The sequence below is a fragment of the Platichthys flesus genome, chromosome 15, assembly GCF_949316205.1.
Source record: "Platichthys flesus chromosome 15, fPlaFle2.1, whole genome shotgun sequence".
NCBI classification, from domain to species: Eukaryota; Metazoa; Chordata; class Actinopteri; order Pleuronectiformes; family Pleuronectidae; genus Platichthys; species Platichthys flesus.
Genome location: NC_084959.1, coordinates 7,561,186 through 7,583,043, shown reverse-complemented (window position 1 = coordinate 7,583,043; position 21,858 = coordinate 7,561,186). Strand labels below are relative to the sequence as shown.

The 21,858-nt window shown below is 40.2% G+C and overlaps 2 protein-coding genes across 2 annotated transcripts; both read right to left on the bottom strand.

Annotated features, from left to right (window-relative positions):
* Positions 1 to 736: 736 nt before the first annotated feature.
* Positions 737 to 6,368, bottom strand: rnf14 (ring finger protein 14). Its single transcript, XM_062406466.1, has 9 exons — positions 6,266 to 6,368; positions 4,728 to 4,886; positions 4,362 to 4,492; positions 4,013 to 4,202; positions 3,394 to 3,779; positions 3,004 to 3,232; positions 2,292 to 2,464; positions 1,871 to 2,001; positions 737 to 1,772 (listed from the first exon to the last, which is right to left on the bottom strand). Exons 2-9 carry the CDS (start codon positions 4,876 to 4,878, stop codon positions 1,712 to 1,714), a joined length of 1,452 nt encoding a protein of 483 aa, XP_062262450.1. The 5' UTR covers positions 4,879 to 4,886; positions 6,266 to 6,368; the 3' UTR covers positions 737 to 1,711.
* An 815-nt stretch (positions 6,369 to 7,183) lies between these two features.
* Positions 7,184 to 21,271, bottom strand: hspa4a (heat shock protein 4a). Its single transcript, XM_062406225.1, has 19 exons — positions 20,954 to 21,271; positions 18,666 to 18,723; positions 18,399 to 18,539; positions 17,702 to 17,824; positions 16,677 to 16,776; positions 16,215 to 16,348; positions 15,640 to 15,884; positions 15,254 to 15,330; positions 14,742 to 14,893; positions 14,213 to 14,319; positions 13,866 to 13,999; positions 13,340 to 13,521; positions 13,066 to 13,149; positions 10,944 to 11,096; positions 10,500 to 10,625; positions 9,856 to 9,963; positions 9,485 to 9,604; positions 9,151 to 9,312; positions 7,184 to 8,153 (listed from the first exon to the last, which is right to left on the bottom strand). Exons 1-19 carry the CDS (start codon positions 21,058 to 21,060, stop codon positions 7,953 to 7,955), a joined length of 2,514 nt encoding a protein of 837 aa, XP_062262209.1. The 5' UTR covers positions 21,061 to 21,271; the 3' UTR covers positions 7,184 to 7,952.
* Positions 21,272 to 21,858: the final 587 nt, after the last annotated feature.

The following is a 21,858-nucleotide window of genomic DNA, read 5'->3' as shown; positions in this document are numbered from 1 at the left end:
CTCATTTATGAGGAGCAATGAAATCTTGTACGAAAAAGTAACATAAACATAATCCATGGCATTAACTAAAAGAAAAATGGGGGAAAGAGCTTATTGAAAAAACAAGAACTAAATTTTATACTTTTCATCTGAATCTATGGAATTTCCTCTTTGTCCAATTTGTATAAACTGGGATCAGACTTTTTGCCAAACTCTTTTTTCATTATTTCAAAAATACAAAGAAAACTCAGAGCCCAATCTACAACTTCTACTACCTCTGCAAACGAGGTCATGTTGTAACCTCCGTCCTTTGTTGGCTAAGGACGTAACTTTGGGTTGAACACAAGGGGGTTGAGTTTAGATGACCTGGTCAAATATTCTGTATAATTCCAACATGAATATTTATTTTCAATAATCACTTAATGGACCTAAGAAATAAACCCCTTAAACATTTTACTTGCCAGATAAGTCAATCTAGAAGCCAAAGTAGCTTCAATAGTTATTCTTTATCTTAACCTCTTTATCATGTATGAAAAAAGCTCACGTTGTTTCATGCAATTTGATGGTACGATTATTGGGGGGGTTGTACAGGCGATTTTGGTGCGATTCCAGTTCAAAGGATTCAGGATATATTTTTATAACAGATATGAACATTTCAATTGGCTTCTGTAGAGAATAATTCATGGAGCTTGATGAAAAATAATCAGGCACATTCAGGGATTCAGTTTGGGATCATGTGAATAAAACAGACCATGTGTTCCGTGGTAACATTTATTTTGAGGAACAGAATGTTCAATGCCTTGCAGCAGGATTCTGTAAATCCTTTATTCAAACGTGAGGCATGAAGTGAAAGTGGGTCTGCGTTGACGGGAAAGTTGAATCTGTGCTATTCTGAACGGAGGATCGTCTTTTCAACAGATCCGACCAACTTTAAATTTTGAAGCATTGAATAATGAAAATACGATCTGATGCAAGTTCAAACTGAGACAAAAGCTGCTTGCATCAGAGTCCTCAATGTAATCTGATTTGAAAAAGAAAAAATTCATAAATTAACATACAAAATCGTTTTTGTATTTAGACATAACCAACAGAGCATGGCCTCCGTCTGACACTAACATTTGGCAACATTAAAATGTCAGTTGTACAAAGTGTGAATAAATGTAGTTATAACCATAATTTCAATACCCTGGCTGTTTAACGAGAGATTTGCTTTTCTAACAGGCAAACACACACCCATAATCGCAACCCCAGTAGCCCAATCAGAGGACGTCCTGTCATGAATATCCTCCGTTATGACAATCTGTAAGGACAAATGAAAATAATGAATGAAATCCGCGCATATAGTCTCTCCAAAAACTGCATCCAAACAAAAGATGACCCGTCATGTCTGCGTTAGAGTTCCCCCACTATGGACCTTGGCAAAAAAAGAAAAAAATACAAAACTAAAATTAAAACAATAAAAACAAACCTCTGGTTTAAAAGTGTGGCTTAGTGGCAAAATCATTAAGGGTAATAACCTGAAGAGGGATTTTTTTTTTTTTTTTTTACATGAATATGAAGAAAAGTCACCCAGGCATTGAATGTTTTAATACGCAAGAGGCCACGTCATGTTCGAACTTCATATCTCGGTAAACGGTTGTTCTTATCCAGACATAGAGGAGGTGAAGAGATGGTATCATGAGCTAAAGTGCATTCAGAAGGAGCGAACGGCTCGGAAGGCACCGCACTGAGCTCAGTCCTCCTCATCGCTCCACAAGGCATCTTCGTCGTCCAGGTCCACACCTTGGAAGAGTCTGCGGGGGCGAGAAATACAGCAGGTGTTCAGAGCTCAGCGTTGCAGATGGATATAAAAGTGCCACTGATCGATTGAAAAGAGGAAGCGACCACTCACTGGTTATAACAGGGTGAATGTGGGTTGTTAAAGTGGCTGTATGGGTTGACTCGGCTTAGGACGCCCAGGCACAGCCAACAGAAGTATTGTTTACACGAGGTACAGGTCATCTTGTTGCAGCCGTCCACTTTCTGCAGAGACAAACCATCAGAGGGAGAAGACGCAGCAAACATCAAACATCAAACATCAAACCCTGGGACTGGACGTGAGCTACAGGACAGTAGAGTTAGTTCAACAGAAGCTCCAAGCAAACACTTCTTCATTGTTACATTTAAAACTGAAGGAGGAAAACCAATGTACAAAACTCTGCGTCCTTCTGTGTAAAGTATTAATAATTGACAAGCAGTGAACTATGTCGCCCCCCCCTGGATGATGTTCAAAGGCTGTTCTACTGTGTTGTGACCAGCAGGGGGAGCCCAACCTGGATATTGGTTCCACAGCGTGGACAGGATTTGCAGTTCTCATTGAGCCAGTCTCTGCTAAAGGATTCTTCCACCGCTTTCTGGATCACCCTCTTCCCAAAGCGCTGCTCCAAGAACTTTTTCCCCTGAGACGTGGCTGACAGGTATTCGTCTCTGAGATTACGCAGCTCATCTGTGACACACAAACAAAGGCAGGGACAGAACTGAGTTTAGTGTGAGGAGTTTGGGCCCGGTCCTGTTGTTGATTATTGTTTAGAAATTTTACTTTTAAACGATTCCTTTATTCCTTTATTGGCATCTTTGGGGGAAAAAATCATCACAATGTCTAAAATCCATAAGAAACGATATGATGGGTTCAGCAATAAATAATTTAAAAGTTTTGGGTTAATTGTTTCTTAAATGTATTTTATAAAAAGTTTATTTAATTTCTGAATCAATAGCTTTACCCACAAGCAGTCTGTCTCAAAAATGTCCATTTAGACTAAAAGAAACAACATAAAATGATAAAGCGAAATACCGCGTATGGATATCAGTGAGATAACCTGATTCTGTATTTACACTTTCGATTTTTATCCATTAAAACAAAAAACACCTGGTAAACTCACAGGACATGTTAGAAATCTAGGAGTAATAAACTTAACCACTATATAACAATACTGATATAATAACTTATTCTTATTAACATTACTACTATATTTCCGATAACATTACCTGCAGGGATTTTACAGTTGGAGACGCCGTGATATCCGAGCTTGCACAGCGTACAGAAAGCATACTGGCAGGCAGTGCAAATGCCCATGGTCGTGTCTGGCTCCACCATGACGGCGGTGCCGCAGGACTGACGGGGACAGTACACCACGTCGGCCATGAGGTCCAGAGACGACTGAAGCAGCAAGCGGTCATAACGGGCAAACAGCTCTTCATCCACCAGCTGCTTCACCTGAAGAATTAAGACAGAGGCAGTGAAACAGAGGAGCGATTGGTATAAAAGAAATGATAAAGCTTGGAAGCTTGGAAGCTGCACCGTGGGAGGTCACAGTGTAAAATGATTATAGAACTTAAAACACAGATATACACTCATACCGTGTGAACGTACCGTACCTGCGATGGTGTGGCTAAGGAGGTACATTTTGTCTCAGGGCAATTAAGGCACTGAACGTTGCCGTCCCGTATTTGGATCTGGAAGTATTCGGTCATGCAGGCCTTGCAGTAGACATGCTGGCACTCCTTAAAGCAGAGGCACATGGAGCCCAGCTTCTCTAAGAAGCAGATCCCACAGCAGAACCCTTTGCTGTCGAACACCTTCTGGCGCTGCGCCTCATCAAAGTCCAGGAGCTGAGGTAGGAGGTCAGAATGTGGGTCCCTCAACAGGACGGTGCGCGGGTCCAGTTGAGAAGACGCTGCCAACTGCATTTCAGACTTTCCCTTCTTCACTTCTCTTTTCCTCCCCTCAGCGTTTTCAGAAAGACTCCCAGGCTGCGTCAGAGCTGAGGATAACAGGTGAAGGATAGAATCAAATTCAAGAAGCAAGTAAATCACGTTTTAATTAAGTGGACATCTATACAACTGACTGAAAAAACGTCACAGCATAACAGTGTACTTGATCTCACCTTCTCAGTATACCTTTAAATGAAGGGATATTACAAAATACAACATGATCTATACTCCCCTTGTTATCTTTGCTAATGTTCATGCATCACAAAAAAAAGAAATACTATACCTGTAGCTGCTGGGTCGGTTTTCCTGCGCTCCCCACCTGCCTTACTTCCTCCTCTGGTGACTTCAAGGGGAGACTGGATGCCAAGAAAGTCCACAGCCTCCTCTTTGAGGAGCTGGATCCATGTGAACAGGATCACGCAGCCCTGGTTCTCCTCCCACAGCTCATCCAGACGTCTGCACAGAGAACTCATCTGATGAGGGAAAGTGGAAAAAGAGAAAAAGCTGTTATTGAGGGTGATGAAGTTAAAGTATTTCTGTTCACTGCAGTAACATCTTTAGTGTAGAAACAAATCAAGAGGCAAGAGACAAGATAACAAACTAAAATATCTTGAAAAATATTGAAGCCTTACCTGTGCTCTGGTTATCCATTTGGAGCTGAGAGTAAAGATTGGTGATAACGTGGAAGGATATTCTGCAGGAAGCTCGAAGTTGAGGACCAGAGGAGGCAAGAAGCACACATTGTATTCTGATTTATTCTCTCCTGCAACAGATAGAAGAAATAAAGAATGCGTCTTATTAACTAATGTCTTAGGAAGATTAGGAGACAATAAGATTATGAAAACCATCTACAGTTCAGTGTTGAAGTTACAGAGAGCACAAAAAAGTAATTCTCTTAATGCAGGATGGATCTGAGATCAGACATTTCACACATGGCATTACATGATGAATAAGAATCAAAAAATTGTACTTGTACAATAAAGCATTATTACAATTACCTTTAACAACAATTTTGAAATCAGGAGGAAGCTCCAAACAGAGCTGAATCTCTCCCCCCTGAGCCGACTCGGCTCGGCGGAACTCGTCCTCATCATAAATACTTGCTAAAGCAAGCAGCTCATCCTCCTGGGCTTCCTTGTCCTCAGACATTTACATTCCTGCAAGAACAATGACACGAGTGACATCAATCCATCATTGGCAAAGTAAAGCCGTTCTAAACACGGATGCTGCAATGGCCAAGAGAACAGACATCAGATCAACACAAACACAAAAACAACTGTTGACATTACTACCTTATAACTTATCGCTTTTGTGCATTGATTTATTTAATCAAACATTTGTTACTTGTTATCCTGCTGACTATTTGAAATGAACACTAGATAAAGGTTTTCCTGTTGAAAATGTGATGATGGTCAGAAGTAGAGGCCACAAGTCAAAGTCCTTGGTTGATTTAACCAACCTCCAAATAAAAAAACTGAATTTGAAGGGTTGAAATTGGTTAAAATATGCAGGAGTTGTTTGTAACTGCAAGAACTGCAGAGGAGGGTGAATATTTAATATTTCAGTACGCAGAGTTGAAAGAAGAACAATGAGTAGGAACGTCCTGAACAAGCTGAAACATTTGGATTTTCAAATCGTTTAAAGTGTGCAGGAGGTTTTGGCGACTGAACAGAAGAAAACAGCAGAAACAGCTGACAGCTCAACCATCAGCAACATTAATAAACTGACATTGATCATTGCACAGTTAGTTGTCAGTTGAAGAAGTTCACTCAAGTTAATACAGTCCAGTCATAAATCCTCTCTTCAGAATTATTGAGATATTTTAGAGTGTTGACTCCACTATGTGATCATTTTGAAGGCTGTTGTTTGTGATGCTGGTTTTTGCTACACACACACACACCTGTGCTTTTGTGATTTTACCTACACTGATCCGTTTGAAAAAGATGTAAAGAAACAAATAAACAACTGTCTACCTTCCACAGCTCCTCATACTTCAGCCTGTAAAGTGATCATACAGGAAAAACAGCTACGACACAAACTGGGCTTCACGCCCACAATGAAGATTTATTGTAGAATTACTGAATGACACTGGATTAGTTTAACATTTATTTAACAGTATTTAATAAACTGGGACCTGAGTCATGACATTACATTTCATCAGCTCTCGTTAAGCTACACTGTAGCCCAACAGCTAGCTAGCGAGCACAAGTAAACTTTATCGACATTAGACAAAGTCGTGTTTTAATGACTTTAATGTTTACCATTAGACTACTTAGCCATGTGGGTTGTTGTGGTCAGAGGCGAACAACCAAACATAACAAGGAATGTAATCAAGCTAAATAAGTAGACATGCAACTTTAGGGAGTAGCCGTGCAATAGCTAGCCATGTTAGTTAGCAGGGCTAGCTAATGTAAACAGCAGTTACGGCTCCAGAGGGAGCTCGAACCTGCTGCAGCTGTTGCTCTGCGGTACCACCGTCCTGCAGCCCTCACACGATACAGTACCGATGACAAAGTGAAATCCACGTGTTCTTTACCTTCTCAGAGACACAAGTACCAGCACTGACAGCTGCAGCCTGCGGACTGGATCCTCTACACACCGCAGACTACAGTCCAGGAGTACGGGAAGGCAAACAGGACAAAAACCCGGCGGTTTCGTAACGCGCAACTACACGTGATTATTACGCGAATATTTAAGTTGCGTTAACATGTGAGAAGTACGGAATGTAAACTTAATGTAAGTAGTTGAGGTGCGAATTAAATAAACAACTTTGTATGTAATTAAATGAATTAATAATAAATTGTTTATAAGAACACGTTATCAATGCATAATATTCTCGCACGTTAGCAACTAAAAGTACTTCAGGACAAAGTACTTTCACTTAGACACTATAACTAGGGCCTAGATCAACCACTTACATGAAATGCTATTATAACTTAAACGTATAACGAATATATGTTTGATAAAAATATAATAATTCAACACTCGAGTGGAAGGAATAGACCTTTAAAAGTGTGATTTACGATACAAATTTTTTGTGTTTACAATTATTCATTCAACAATCGTATTTATATATAAATGTATGTATTTTTTTTTAAAGAGGGGGGATTGCAAGCTTGAGATTGAAATGGGTTAAAAACTGAAATGTGCCTTATTTGTCTATAATAAAAAAGAAAAAGTTGCTGGCAGGACCGGGGATGCTCATATATTTATAATTGTACTAAAATATAAGCTAATCGTATTGGCATTTGTCTACAAAGATTGTATTACCTATATATTTAATTTTTGTAGTGAAAAAAAAACAGCCAAGGATTATTTGTCATTCAATCTATCTGCAAATATTTTTCTTAGCTAATAATTTAAGAGAAATTAAATCATTCCACATGTAAAAAGTTTTTGGCTAAATGAGATTTATTAACACAAAGGACTAGAAAGAAATGTCAGGAATCATCAATCAATTCATATGCTTTTTTAATATGATTTATTTTAGTTTTTTGTGATGTGGCAACAACAGCAGCACCCGGAAGGTGATTTGTTAGACCAGCATTCACAGTTGGGTAGAAAAAAGCAATTCAAGGCTACCAGAAAACAACCAATGGACCATTGCTCTTAAATGAGAAAAAGCCAAACGATTATATACTGCATGACGGTAACTTGTAGTATCTAGTTCCAACATACAGTACAAGTAAACACAAAAAAAACAGTCTTTCCTCTTAAACTAAATACATGACATTCCAGCAGTTACAATTATTTGTTGTGAAAAAAATGTAATGTACAATTTGGAACAATCCACGTTCGTTTACAAGTGCCACTGTACCTAAACTGTATTTAGACATGCCATTATATTGTACAATTTCAAGAAACCTGTGTTTATTACTAGTTTACCAGAACTACTGAACATTCGTAGCTTATATATCCTCAGGAGCTGCTGAATAAAACAAAGAAATACAGAAGAAGCAGTTTTTAAACCCACACGCACAACTTTTATGTCATAAAGTAATCCCATTCAATTTTAATATTATGTGTGATTTTTGTGTTCTGAAGACAATGAGAAACGACATGTTGAGGAGGCTGACGTATGAACTGTATTGATTAGAGATGCTGCTGTCTGTCTCCAGAAGAGAGATGCTGCTGTGTCATCAATCACAATCTCAGAAGAACGACAGAACCAGAGGCGAGAAGCAGGACAGACGGAGGTGAAGCTCGGGCAGCAGCCGCAACACTTAGTCAATGTCCATTTCAGGGAGCTTTTTCTCTGCCGTTTCCTGTTCCGTCCCTGCAGGTGTGTCTTTGTCTTGACTGGATGGCTGACTCTCGGTCGGCTCCTGCCCGTTGACTGGTCCGTTCTCGGTCTTCTCCTCTTTAGGAGGCTCCACCCTGGGCTTGGGTTTGGACATCACAGGATTGCAGGCTAAGTAAAGCTCCTGAAAAAAAGAAACATTTAACATTTTTTAGAAGAAGGGCAAGTAAGTAACTATCTTCCGAGACCAGTTTATTTTCAAATAAATTTCTATACTAATCTACTTTCTATAACAAATTGGAACAAATAAACTTGCTTCTAGTGTAAATTGTAGCAGGGATTAGAACAAGCTAGGGGAGCAACAGGTGCTATTTATTGTGAATGAGACACCACGCATCCTCAGCTGAGCTCGACCGACACTACAGGGGGAAGTTTCAACTTTATTGAAATATCCTCTAACGCAGTCAGCCGGGTGCAATAGCCAGGAGATGTTAGAGCCAATCACAATCTCTTTGATTGTCAGTCTCCAGCTCCCAAATCCTCTGTGCCTTACAAATTTATTTAAAAAAGAATGAGATGTTCAGCTGCAGCACAGACAGCAGAAGAAAGCTGTCCTGTAAGAGTAGAGGATGTAAACTGCATGCTTAAATCAATACACCTCTGGAACTACAGATTCATGAAAGCCCATATACTGCAATCTACTTTGTATCCGTGTGTGTGTGTGTGTGTGTGTGTGTGTGTGTGTGTGTGTGTGTGTGTGTGTGTGTGTGTGAATGTGCTGTTAAGAGATTGATTTACTTTGTGTGGAGATGGTATTTGTTCTACCACTGGTTAGATGGTTTCAAAAATACTGAATACAATAACACAATACAAACATGACTACAGCAACGCTCTTATTGTGACTCCACTGAATAAATAAGTGCTTTGTTGATATTTCTCCACTACATAATTTCCCTCGTGTCGGTGTTCTTGATTACAGCTTCAGGAAACCAGACTCAACTCATATCTACCGGGAGTGGATATGATGTGAATTACCCCTAATCACAGTAAAATGCTTGGTGAGTCCTACAAGGATGCCAGACAGTCTGTAGGCTGGCTTTGCAAGGATTATTCAAATATTATGTTGATACATGATTTTTGGTGTGTTGTGTGTATGTGAGCCCTGAACACTCTCTCTGTACCTTAGTCTTGGCCTTGATCTCCTGAACTTTTACCACTGGGTCCAGGTGGAGCTCCTGACTTTTCTGCTGGTTCATTTTTTCGTTCATCCAGACCATGGCCTCGTTCACCTGCTTGTCCACCCGAGTCACATCAAGCTCATCCAAGTGATCGTACTGCTCATCCTGTCATGAGATTCAATAGTTATATATGAAACCCGTTTAGCAATTCCTCATATTGGTTATGGAAGACAGTATGAATGTAAGTGATGAGCACACATCATCCCAACAAAATGTAACCAAATATCTTATCTAATCAATCTAACAGGTCAACAAAAATGTCTCTGTGTCATATTACCTTTGCCTTGTAAGCTTCAATGATCTTCATGTACATTTGGATTTGTCTGCCAAATTCTTCAAATGCTTTTGGCCTCTCCTCAGCCTCCATGTATCTTTCTTGGATCGGCTGACCAAGTTTCTAAAGAGAGGAACATCACATTTAGTCAAGCAGACATCCAGAAAAACAAACAACTGAAGAATTTTTACAATTATTTTTCATCAGTTAATGACAACATGTTGTTCAATGTTATAATTTTAAATATTTCTATTATTTAGGAATAATCAAAGAATAGACCGCATCTCTAAGTGCCCTTTCTAAAATGAGAGTAAGACAAGTTGATTAATAAAAAGTGTCCATGTGCAAAGTTCAAACATTGCAGGCCTAGTTACCTTCAGTTCAGCCAGTCTGTCGATGTAAACTTGTTTCTGTTGGTCCTCTCCGTCTTCATACAGCCAGATCTCTGTTTCCTCCAGTTTCAATGAGAACACATCACGATCCTACGAGTTGTGAAAAATATCAGATTAAATTCACATTTCACGAACATTAACAGTTATTACATTTGTGCCCATCAAGGCGCTGTGTGGCTCAAAACGAGGTGTGCTCTGGCAAATAGTCGGCAAGTTGCCCTCTTGAGGCAGTGCAGAGCAACAGCGAGGTTGACCAATAAAATCTGAAGTTAATGGCATACTCTGATCTGAAGTTAATGGCATACTTCACTGTTATTTTAAAGTGAGGGTGTTTTAAAATAAGAAAAGAAAATGATAACCACCTACAGTGGTGGGCGTACAATGTGTTAACACAGATGTATGAACAGATGACTGCTCGTGTGTGAACTGACAGAGACCACGCAGATCTGTTTCCAGTGCAGAGCAGTGTTCTCTATTTCTCTCTGATAAATCTGCCATTATAATACCAATCCAATCAGGTGCAAGCAGAGTCTATAAAGGGGATTGGGGATGGCCCATTGGATTACAGCCTGGTATAACTGTGCATCGAACAAAGTTACCTTTCGTCTTCTCTATCTAATACTCACAGCTTCATTCACAAACTTCTCCAGGCGGCCGTGCAGTTTGTCTCTCATGTCGTACACATACTCCTCTACGTAGTTCTTTGCGTCGTTCCTCTCCTTCTCCAGTTTATCCTGCATGATCATTTTACCCTTGAGGAGACACGGTGAAGGTGTTAATCTAGAATGTGATATTCATATATTACAGTGTAACTTTAATATATAATATTATAAGAATAGGAACAATTTAAACATTACTACAATGTTACAGTCATGTTGTAATCTAGCAGTAAATGTGTTTTAGAGAACAACGTCCTTACTATATAATCAGATAATATAACAATGATAATAAATTGATCAACAGTTGCTTGTTTCTAATAAAAGCTAGTACCAGTATGTCTCATTAGAAAGTTGCTTGGACAAATACTGCATGTTTGTGCGAGACATTCCTTGTGAGTTTTAGAGCATTACCTCATTCTCCACCAACAAATTTAGTTCTTCAGTGGACAGCTGCCAGTGCAAATTGTTCTCTATGGGCAGCTCCACTGTCTTCGTTTTCACTTTGGGTTTCTTGGCCTGCGGGGGCTGGTCGTTCTTCTTCTCCTGCTTGGTATCCTCGGTCGTCTGCAAAAGGTGAGATAACAAATCATTAAATTCTGAGCAAATACTGCTGCTTTATTGTGTGTGAGATTTGACCCAAACGCCTTCTTTTAGATTAAAGCTCCTCATTTTCTCTTGACAGGTTTAAGTCAAGCTGTTTGGAAAGATTCTGTTCAGTGTCACGTTCAGTCTCCTCCATGTTTGTTTGTGTTGCCGCTTGGAAGCATCAGCCAAAGAGTTCAATGAAGCACAAGAAAATCAATGACAGCAAATAATATGGAGCAATGGGCATTTTTCTGTTCTCACATGGTCACATGTCCCATTTGTTTTGAATTTCATTGCTTCTTTCACTGTCATTTTATTCCCTTTAATTTCATAGAAATGTATCATCAAGGCTTGTTAGAACACAACTGGTTTTGGTGCAGTTGTGCTGCGTTACAGTTTTTCTCAGTTGTTAACAGACAAAAAGCACACCTTCACTTCATGTATCAATCGCTCAACCCAATCTGGCACTACTTCACACTCCCTTATCTGCATTAGACTCTGACTTTCCTTCTTTACACTCTGATGTCAATTACACATCACCTTGTTGTCAAAACACTACACACAATGTTCAGTTGTTGCACACACAAATACTCAAATCTCCAAACATTCAGGTCTGCTGAGCAATTTGCAATCAGGACTGCAGCATTAAAGAGACTTGAGCCTCTGTTTTGTTTGATGAACAATGGAGAACTTGGAAGATATCGACAACCAGAGAAGTGTCTCACTGTAGCCCACTGTGTTGACCTCTCTTGTGTCCATACTGTAACTTGCATTCTCATGCTGTTTGTGTCAGCGGATCCAGGAGCATGATACAGCTAATGTGTTGTACCAGTACATCTTTATTGATGAGGTGGGACTCAACCTGTTGAAGAGGAGGCGACGGGGCAGAAACCTCATTGGCCAGCAGGCCATTGTTGAGGTCCCCGGCCAGCATGGTGGGACCATCTCAATGTGTGCTGCAATGAATCACCATGGGATCTTGCACCGCCATGCCCACCTAGGGGCCTATTACACTGCCCGTCTCCTCGTCTTCCTGGATGGCCTTCATGACCGGCTGGTACCACCTGGCCAGATAGATGACCCACAGCGGATCAATCACGTTGTCATCTGGGACAATGTGAGCTTCCACCGGGCTGCTCAAGTGCGCGAGTGGTTCCAGGACCACCAAAATTTTTCCGTTCTATACCTTCCATCTTATTCTCCTTTCCTGAATCCCATTGAGGAATTATATTCAGCCTGGAGGCTCCAGGCCATGGAGGAGGCTTGTGGCGACGTGAGTGTCGAGGCCTGTCAGAGCTTCATGCACCACTCCAGGCGTTTCTTCCATCCATGATGCTTGGACAGGGAGAACAGTGCCTGTGATGTGGATGAGGCCTTCTGGCCAGATAGGAACCGGAGGCGTGATGCCTAATTCATTTTTGTGAAGGGGGAGGGGGGGGTTGAGTGTGTCATTTGAAAATATGTCAGTGTGTACCAAATGAAAACATGAGTTTCCATTTTGGGAACAGTTAAGAGATTTTAGGGCAAAGAGTCACCGTGCAAAGGAAGTGTCAGCTTTAGCCTTTTGTGTGTGAGGTTTTCAGTTTTCTGAGTTCAGTTTTGAGAAAAACGTTATTGTTTTGAAAAACGTGTGTTAAAAATTGTGAAAAATTGTAAACCTTTTATTAAGCATTTTTGATTAAATGCTGATTCTATAGAATAGTTGCGTATCCAGAAAGACATTGAGGTTATCTCCCATTGTCACTGAATTGGAAGCCACACAAAAATTCTGACTTGTAGCTCTCCTCGACTTTGTAAGCGTTCGTTTTTTTCCTTTACACCAAAAAGGGGTGGACTTCATTTCAAAGTTGACTGGCTTTATGGCAACTTATAGAGAACAATATAATTATGCCATGTATAAAATAAAAACATTGGGTTAGGATCTCCCTATCGTTCGCCACAACTTTACCTCCATCTCCTCTGTCTCAGACTTCTTCTCTCCGTTGTCTCCAGCCTGAACTTTCTGATCCTCCGGATCCACCTGCATTTTGTTCTGACACACCATAATGAAAGAATCAACCAACTGAAATTATATTGCATTACCTATAGTTTTAAAACCAAACTCTTAGGGTTCCGAATCAGAATCACCAAATGCACTTTCCTTCCGTTCAGAGAAGTCAAGCAAAACACACAGTATGCCACACGTGTCATACACCCAGCACAAATACACACAATATACAGACCTCCTCTTCCTTTACTGTCTGGTCCGTCTCCATTGGCTCCTCGCCTTCAGCTGATTTTATGACTTCTACGAGGGACGCGCTCGATACGCTGAAGACACCGTGGACATTGACCCGAACCTTCACCTTGACCTTTGCACTTTCACCAGAAGCCTGCGGAACCACATTCTGGATAAGGAACTGACCTGCAGGGCAAAGTAATAGGGCAAAGGTCAGAACAGGTGAAAATAGCTACAATTAAGAATAAATAATAAACTAGATTGAATTAGAGGAAAATCTAAATGAAATTAACAAGGCGTTATAACAAACATGCAACATGAGTAAAAAGGATCAATATTTTTGTTTAAAGTTGTCAAAAAATAACTGAGGGCAAGTCGTTTACAGCTGACAAACTCTAGATGTTTTCCTGTCACATCTACAACTTTTTCATCGTACGTACACTATGTTGAATTACCTAAACAAATTGAATAAAAAGGAAACTATTCCATAATCAATGTCATTCTGACCACTGATGTTGAACTAGCAGTACCTATAGCGGTGCTGGGGCACAGCAGCTCCTTCGGGTTGTTGTAGTAGCCTTCGAGGGTGAACGGCTCTTTCCGGTAAAAAGTCAAAACTTTGGAGAAGGGAGCTGCGTGGTTCTTTGGGAAAACTTCACAATCACTGAAAACACAACAGGAAGAGATCCATGAGAGACTGAAGACAGTGAGGAGGGCTGGCTCCTAATCTGCAGCAGATCATACCATAGCTTTGTTTAAGCAACGGTTTATGAAACAGCTAGGATTCCAAGATGATTTTGTAAAATGAGAGGACAAGATAGATATTCAAACATGAAGTCAAACAAAGACCCAGCTGCATTTCAGACACAGATCGTACCTCACTCCGTCCTCGGCGGCGGAATTCCATTTCAGGGCGATGGAGTAGGGAACAACATCTGTGATGGAGAACTCTCTGACTTTGAAGGCTGGTGACAAGATGGCACACTGAGGAGAAGAGAAAGAAGACAATTACAAAATGAGTGTAGATGAGGCAGAGTCATTTGAAAGAAAGCAGGAAGCAGAGGAACCCTCTTCACTGACATAAGAAACACTGTTGATCCAGAGTCATTAACTCTGAAGAGAGACCTTTAACAAAGACTAGAAGAGACATTTCTTTACTACTGTTAACGCTAAATATCTAGTTTATTTGTGCTACCACCATCAGTCAATTTTTCATATTTTCTTCCCATTTATATTAATGAAATTATTTGAAATAACTTTTCTGCATAAATATGACGTTCAACCACAATTAAGAATGTGAGCTTGTATAGATGTCTGTGATCTTTCCCCCATACTCTTATCTCAGCTGTCAGAAGGTGAGTCTGCCATCTGTGACCACAGTGTTGGTGATGACAGGTGATCTGTACCTGCAGAGCACAGCCTCTGGCCACAGCCTCGTCTAGGTTCAGGGTGGTGTTCAGCTCCTTGCCAAAGAATTTGCTGATTCGCTCTTTGATGGCGGGCATTCTGGAGGCGCCACCGACGATCTCCACTGCATAGATGTCTTCCTTTTTCATCTCTGGACACAGGAAGCAGGAGATAAGGATGACGCAAAACAGAGCTTATTAACTCAAGACAGTGAAACATCCCAGAGGCTGAATGGAAGAAACTTGTGTATAAAATAAAATGTATTGCCTATTTAAAATGGCATATCTGAGTAAATCTGATATATTTTCATTACTTAGAGCTATATTACTGCTTAGCATGGAAAAGGAAAGCAGCCAGAGATAGAGAGGAAGCATTAATCGGAGGCAGGCATGCCCCTAGTGTCCTGAGGGAAGGGCTGTCTCAGCAAAGCACATGACTGAGCCTCATCTAAGTCAAGTGTGCGTGTGCTTACGGGGATAGTCCAGCTGCTATTAAAGTCATATGTACTCACTGGCTTGTTCCATGACACTGCGCAGGGGACCCTCTACTTTGGCCAGCAGCCCCGCACACATCTCCTCAAACTGACCTCTGGGGACACATGGTAATAGATTATTAATAGATTCAGACTCACATACACACACACACACAGAAATGTGGAGAGGAGCTAACAGCGTCACAAGCAGATGGATACTTCCACGAGCTACTTCTATATTTATCAACACAATTTTTAATCTGCACTTAACTATAAACAGCATGCTGTAAAATACGCTAAACCAATGAAAAAATAATATCAATAAATGATCTATAAATAAGGAAGACATATAGATCAGTAACATCCATCAGTAATTTATAGTACATCTTTGTCCTGTTATTTCGTTATGTAGCTTCGCAGCTCACCTGTTGAGTTTGCCCGAAACGTCGATGTCGTTCATGAAGCACTCGATGTTGAGAGGCAGGTCGGAGGAGTTGGCGCTCATCAGCTTCTTGAGCTTCTCAGCCTCTTGGTACAGCCTCACCAGCGCCCGGGGTTTGGTCTTGACGTCCAGTTTGTACTTCTTTCCAAACTCCTCGCAGAAGTGGTTGACCAAGATGTCGTCAAAGTCCTTCCCACCGAGCTCTGCATCAAATGCTGTAGCCAGGATCTGATGGAGGGAACAAAATGGAAAATTATTCAAATATGAAACAATTAGTTTCATAAACAGTAGACTACAACACAATATGTGTAGGATTTCTAAAAAAGTAACAATCTTTATATGTAAAGCACTGTACTCCACAGGCAGAAAAACTGTTCAGAGTGCTACGATGGGCTAACAAAATAAAACCAAAATCAGAAGATAAAGGATCAAAAAACTATTTCAGTGATTAAAGATTAAAAAAGTTGCAAAATATTGATGTATCCTCATAACATGCCCCAATAACTTTTCCTGTTCAGTATTGCTTCTCAAAGTAGACACAAATTATTCATCACTCGCCTTGAGCTTTCCCTTGTTGAAGGCACAAACTGACACCTGGTAACCGGAGTGGCCCAAGTCCACAAACACCACTATCCTGGGCTTCTCCTCTGGAGCCGGCAGGTCCTGCTTGTAGATTCCATATGCCAGAGTCACTGCAATAAACAGATAAATGAGGTTAGTTTATCCTTCATTTCAATTAAAATATGAATCTCAATTTCTGCATGTTTATTACAAATCTACACCAATATGATAACTACATGGATATACAGCAATAGAGCCTTTCCAACTGTGAACAAATTAGATATTTTAACATTTTTAGTACTTGATAGAAGTAGTTTACCAATAACTTTCTCACAGCTTATTTTATTGATGTAATATAATCCCTATAATTCCCTTGTAGAGTTAAACAGACCAATATGGGATATATGATTCAGATGCTGCCTGTGAGTCCAGCGCAGTGTTTACTGTGTTTCCATGTACCTGCAGTGGTCTCATTCATTAGTCGGAGACAGTTGAGGCCTGCGATCTGAGCTGCATCAATAACTGACCTCCTCTCTACATCGGTGAAATAACTCGGGACCTGTAAGGAGAAGAAAAACAGCATCAACACAAAGTATTATTTAGAGTAATTTGCAGTTTCAGAATGAGGAATTTTCTCTGGAACTAGCGATAATAAAATGGTAACACTGTTGGACACTGATAACATGCCACATGTGTCCAAAGGCTAAAAGTTATCCTTCATGTGTTGGATGTTAATAATTACTTTGAGCACTAATGATGTGAGAACGGCCGGCATCACAAGATGTCTGGATAACATTACCGAGTTAGTTGCTGTGGGTGCCAAAACAAAACATCTCCTTGTGGAAAGCTCAAGAGTTAAATTTAGCTGCTGGCCCCAGTAATAAAAACATATTATCCATAACTGGGGATGATGTAAACTGTCGATTTAGGCCCACCGAAGGTAACAGCCATGTTGTGTGAGACCAGTAATATTACATAACAGATGCTGGTGGTAATATCATGTACCGAGCAGAGCAAGAGACACACACTTCCCACCCATCACCAACAAGGTGCAAGAGAGGAAATAAAGCTTTCAGACAGGACATCTGGTTAAGGGCTCAACGTGTCACATATGCAGGTGGTAATACATTTATAGACGTTGAAGGCATATTTCGCTGAACATTTATTTTTCACCCATAGAGCTAGAAAATCCGAGAGGATGAAATTAATAGTTGCCATTATAAAATCGGGATGTAAATGTGATGCAGTTCTCCAATTAAACACAGAGACTGGCATAAAGTGCAGAATTTAAAGTGAGTCTGTGTAATGTCTTTGAGTAATCTGTGTGCAGAGATCAAACAAGTAAATTAACACCTCTGCTGACATTAAAAGGCCTAAAAGCAATTCAATAACTACATCCATTTGGATAAGAAGAAAGATGTGTAGATGTTCAGACACCCTGCTGAAGCAGTGTAATGGTTGCAGTTGTCCACAGGAATGCTTACAGAGATCACACAGTCTGCAACTGGTTTCTTCAGTGCACTCTCAGCAGTCTCCTTCAGTTTGGTCAGCAGCATGCCGGTGACCTGCTCGATGCTGAACACCCGCTCCTCCTCCATGTACATCACCTGGAGTTGGAAGACAAATTGTTTACAAAACTGACACCAACTCAACAACGTCATCACCTTTCATTTGAGTCCTTGCAAGAACTGTGATTACGTTTGAGACCATACACAAGCTATCAGATGGCTACAAACATTTGATAAGTTTTCCTATTCAGGCATTAAATTAAGTTCAAGGTCCATTACTTTTAACGACAGAATAATGTCATATAGAGATGAAGTGGAAAGAAAATAATGCACCTCCTTGAGAGAGAGGTAGAATAGGCTGTTTTAGAGTATGAAAGCATAGAGGTCTGGGTAGAATAAGAAGATAAATTGGAAGAGCTATGATTCAGAGAGAAGAGCATTATGTGTGACTCTTCTTGGAGCACAAAAGGTAACAGTGAATAAAGAAGTAAGGTCAGGAGTAAGCTGTTGGGTTTTCTAAGCTAGTAAATGTTTTATTTTAGATTTATTTGGCTTAGTCCTGTGTAGAGTGACACTGAAAATAATAAGTAAAAGACACTCTTACTTCACAAACTGCTATAAATGACTAATCTCTAATGAAGAAAAAAAAGTATGTCAGTTTTCTAAATCTTACTTTTATTCCAGTGGATCCAGAGGGCATCTGTGCCAAGTCATACACCAAGTTAGACTTGGCTGCCTGGACATTGGAGTCTGAGAACGCCCTGCCATGGAATCGCTTGAAGCCCTGCACCGTGTTTTTACAGTTGGTCACCACCTGGACATTGTGAAAAAGGTAAAAGAGGAGAAAAATAAGTAAGTAACGACAACGATCATTAACCTTGAGGCGGTTTTAACTTTTTGCATTGTAACTACACTTTCTTGGGAAAGTGACTGATTTTACCTGGCTTTTTGCAGCTGCTCCTACGGATCGATTTCGTGGTCCAAACGATACAAATGACCTGCAAGACAACAAGACGTGTACAACATGACATCTTATTAAAAAAAATCTCTTTTTAATACTCCATCAAAAATCTCTTTTTAATACTCCATCTAATTTCGAATAGACCCAAATCAAAACATATTATAAAGCCTATTTTATCATGCCTACAAATGGCATTTCTGAGCCCCACCCACTTCAAGTAAAGAGGCAATAATCCAGGTCTGCAGTAGCAACCCTAGCAGTTTGTTTAGGTTTGCCTCAAAGTAAAATACCATGTGTGTGTATATAAATATATGTGACCAAGGTTTCAGCTTTCTTAATTCAATTCTTCCTCCAACCATTTGTGTCTGCACAAAGGCTTGTTAGGATTCATCTCTCACACTATAAACAAAGTGTGAAATGGTGTGGTCAGTCCACTTGTGTCCCAGCGGGTTGTGGTCTAAACATGCCTGCTATCGTCACACCTATCAAGCGCAGATGTCAGAGCGACGGTCGCTGTCAACACGAACAAGTGCAGTTTGTGATGTCCAAGAAGACGACTCAGTGCGTCAGGTCTCGTGGAAAAGTGACTCAACGGGCGATGCTTAGCCACAACTTGACCCAGGAACAAAGTAGTTGTTTATAGTGACACGAGGGGGCCGGACGCAGGAGAACAAAAACATTCAGGTATCATTTAAGAATAGAAATGAAAGGGGTAAAGATGGTGGATTATTTCAAGACCTTTAACAATTGCTCAACAAGCTTATTGTAAGATCATGATTCTAAAAGGCGATGTTTATTACTGATAAATGACTATTCTTGCATAAATATTAAGTCTTGGAGATTTAATCCCTACCATGTTTCACATAAGGTGATCTGATATAATATTAACCGAACTGAAAGACAAAAAACACTCTTTGCCGATTTAATGCTGCAGATAGATATTTAGATAGATAGATAGATTACTTTATTCATCCCTGAAGGGAAATTAAGTCGCCTTAGCAGCCGGTATATTTGAATACAATTAAATACAATACAATAGAATAAAATGAAAAAATATTGAGGTAGAAGAGTAAAAACAGAAACACAAGATAAACAGGTAGATAAGGTGCAGTGGCAAGATGATGGTAATATTACTGATGATATGATGGTAATGTTATGTTAGACAGCACAGAAAAAAAGCACAGTACATATCGTATACAACACAACACAATATACATTCATGATAGTAACTGAATATGCTAAATTATTTGAATTACAATAGATAAACTGATATTTCTCTCAATTAACTAATCCAATAAATGCACCTTTTGCTTCAGTAATAACTCGTCTGTTACAAACAGGTGTGATTGATAAATTCATCTAAAATCCCAGGCATGTTTCTTATTCATTTTATCATTTATGAAAACAAATCCAGCAAAAATGATTTCATAGAATCAATAAAATGGCAATATTCATTTATGTTAATTGATACAGCCAAATGACTTTGACCTTAATCGATTTATATCCAAATTCTTACTAAGTAATTTTAATATTGTCCATAATAATAAAGCTTCCCGTTATTAATTAGTTAAGAAATAAATGGTATTATAATATAACTACTGTGGGTACAATGTATTCATCGTCAGTAAATAAACTGAACTCAACACAGAAAGCCTTTAATGACGACATTTCAAAATATTTTAAATAAGATTAGATTCATCAAAGATGAACTAGTTTCTTTAAATCATCTAGAATGTTCCAACAAGCGATTGGATGATGCTGTCATGGAGGACGTAAGGGGGGATGCACACTTTATCACACCGGGACACGCCGGTTGGTCGGAGCTAACGCCTTCACGCGCTCTTCAACAGTAAGAAAGAGGGAGATAAACACCGCCCGCGTGAGTGTGTCCGCCGGGCAAGGAAAGCCGCTTTTTGAAGCAGCACTGTCACGTTAGTTAAAAACTCGGCTTAGCTAACGAGCTAACGAGCTAACGGGGGCTGGGGATGAACGAGGCTGCGTGCTTCAAAGATTCATTAGAAATATATTTTACATCCGCCATTGAAATATTAGCGAGAGTTTCAGTGATTTACGCGCAGTCTAATTCATATTAATCATCCAGCACATGGTTCACGTTGCGCAGAAAACGGGGGTGGCCATTGAGTGAGCTGCGTTCACGTGCATCACCTGTTATCGGTTCCTACGAGCGTTTGCCTCCTCCCGCATCTGCTCCCCCACCCCCCATCCCGCACGCCCCGGGGATAACTGCGTGTGTTGCGGGTACTCACGGTGTGCATCTGTCGCTGTACTCGTTGGCCACCGTCTCGATGCCTCCCGCCCGGGCTACAGCCACATAGCAGCTCTGGAAGCCCAGGTCGAAGCCCACCACTGACATGTTCCTGCTCTGCGTCTCGTGTCCCCGGCTTCAGCGGAGTCTGGAGGAGAAGTGGGTAAAAAGATGGAGGCGCTCTCGGCGGCTGTAAGAAGATGTGGGAGTCAGGTGGAGGAGTAAGTCGTTTGTCTCCGTGTTAAATCGGGATCCTCCAGGTCTTAATCCACAGCGCCTACTGTTACCGGTGTCTCTGATCTGTGCTGGCCGCAGCGACGAGGGGGTGATACGGACTTCTCGTCTGCAACCATCGCGAGATTTGCGCAGTTCCAGATCGCTCTGGACTTTTCTACAACCATGTGGAAGGTTGTGCTCCAATGTTCGAGGTTTTAAGGGGAAATAATATCTGTGCACATTTTGAAACACTTCAGGGTTTATTCCGACCCACATTGCACAAAGAAGACTAAAGAAAATCAGTGTGAATGTTCCCGGGATTAGTTGTTGTTGGGAAATGATAGTCCATTTCATTATCTGTGTCCATAAAAGGATCATATTTTTAAATGAGAAAAACAACACCACATGTACACCAACATGAGAAAACAAAAAGATAAGGGCAATAAACAGTATAAATTCTAAATATTGTTTATACAAATGCTCAACACTGATGCATGGATATATTTGTCTATTATTATTAATTTTAGAAGTAGTATTAGTATGTGTAAAATTATTACCATCATTATTATTAGTGGTAGTAGAAGTACGATTAATAGTAGTAGCAGTAGTAGTAATATTATTATAGGTTGCCAAATGATGTCAAGTATTGCCAGAAGTCTATAACTTAACTATTAACAAACGTGTACACTG

What these genes read in the sequence shown, in the direction of transcription:
- rnf14 (XM_062406466.1), bottom strand. Translation starts at nt 4,878, where the DNA reads ATGTCTGAGGACAAGGAAGCCCAGGAGGATGAGCTGCTTGCTTTAGCA. An exon ending in TTTCAAAATTGTTGTTAAAG is followed by an intron (nt 4,493 to 4,727) that starts GTAATTGTAATA and finishes TATCTGTTGCAG; the next exon opens with GAGAGAATAAATCAGAATAC. An exon ending in GCTGTGGAACCAATATCCAG is followed by an intron (nt 2,002 to 2,291) that starts GTTGGGCTCCCC and finishes TTGTCTCTGCAG; the next exon opens with AAAGTGGACGGCTGCAACAA.
- hspa4a (XM_062406225.1), bottom strand. Translation starts at nt 21,060, where the DNA reads ATGTCAGTGGTGGGCTTCGACCTGGGCTTCCAGAGCTGCTATGTGGCT. An exon ending in AATGAATGAGACCACTGCAG is followed by an intron (nt 16,349 to 16,676) that starts GTACATGGAAAC and finishes TGTTTATTGCAG; the next exon opens with TGACTCTGGCATATGGAATC. An exon ending in GCCGCCGAGGACGGAGTGAG is followed by an intron (nt 14,000 to 14,212) that starts GTACGATCTGTG and finishes TTGTGTTTTCAG; the next exon opens with TGATTGTGAAGTTTTCCCAA.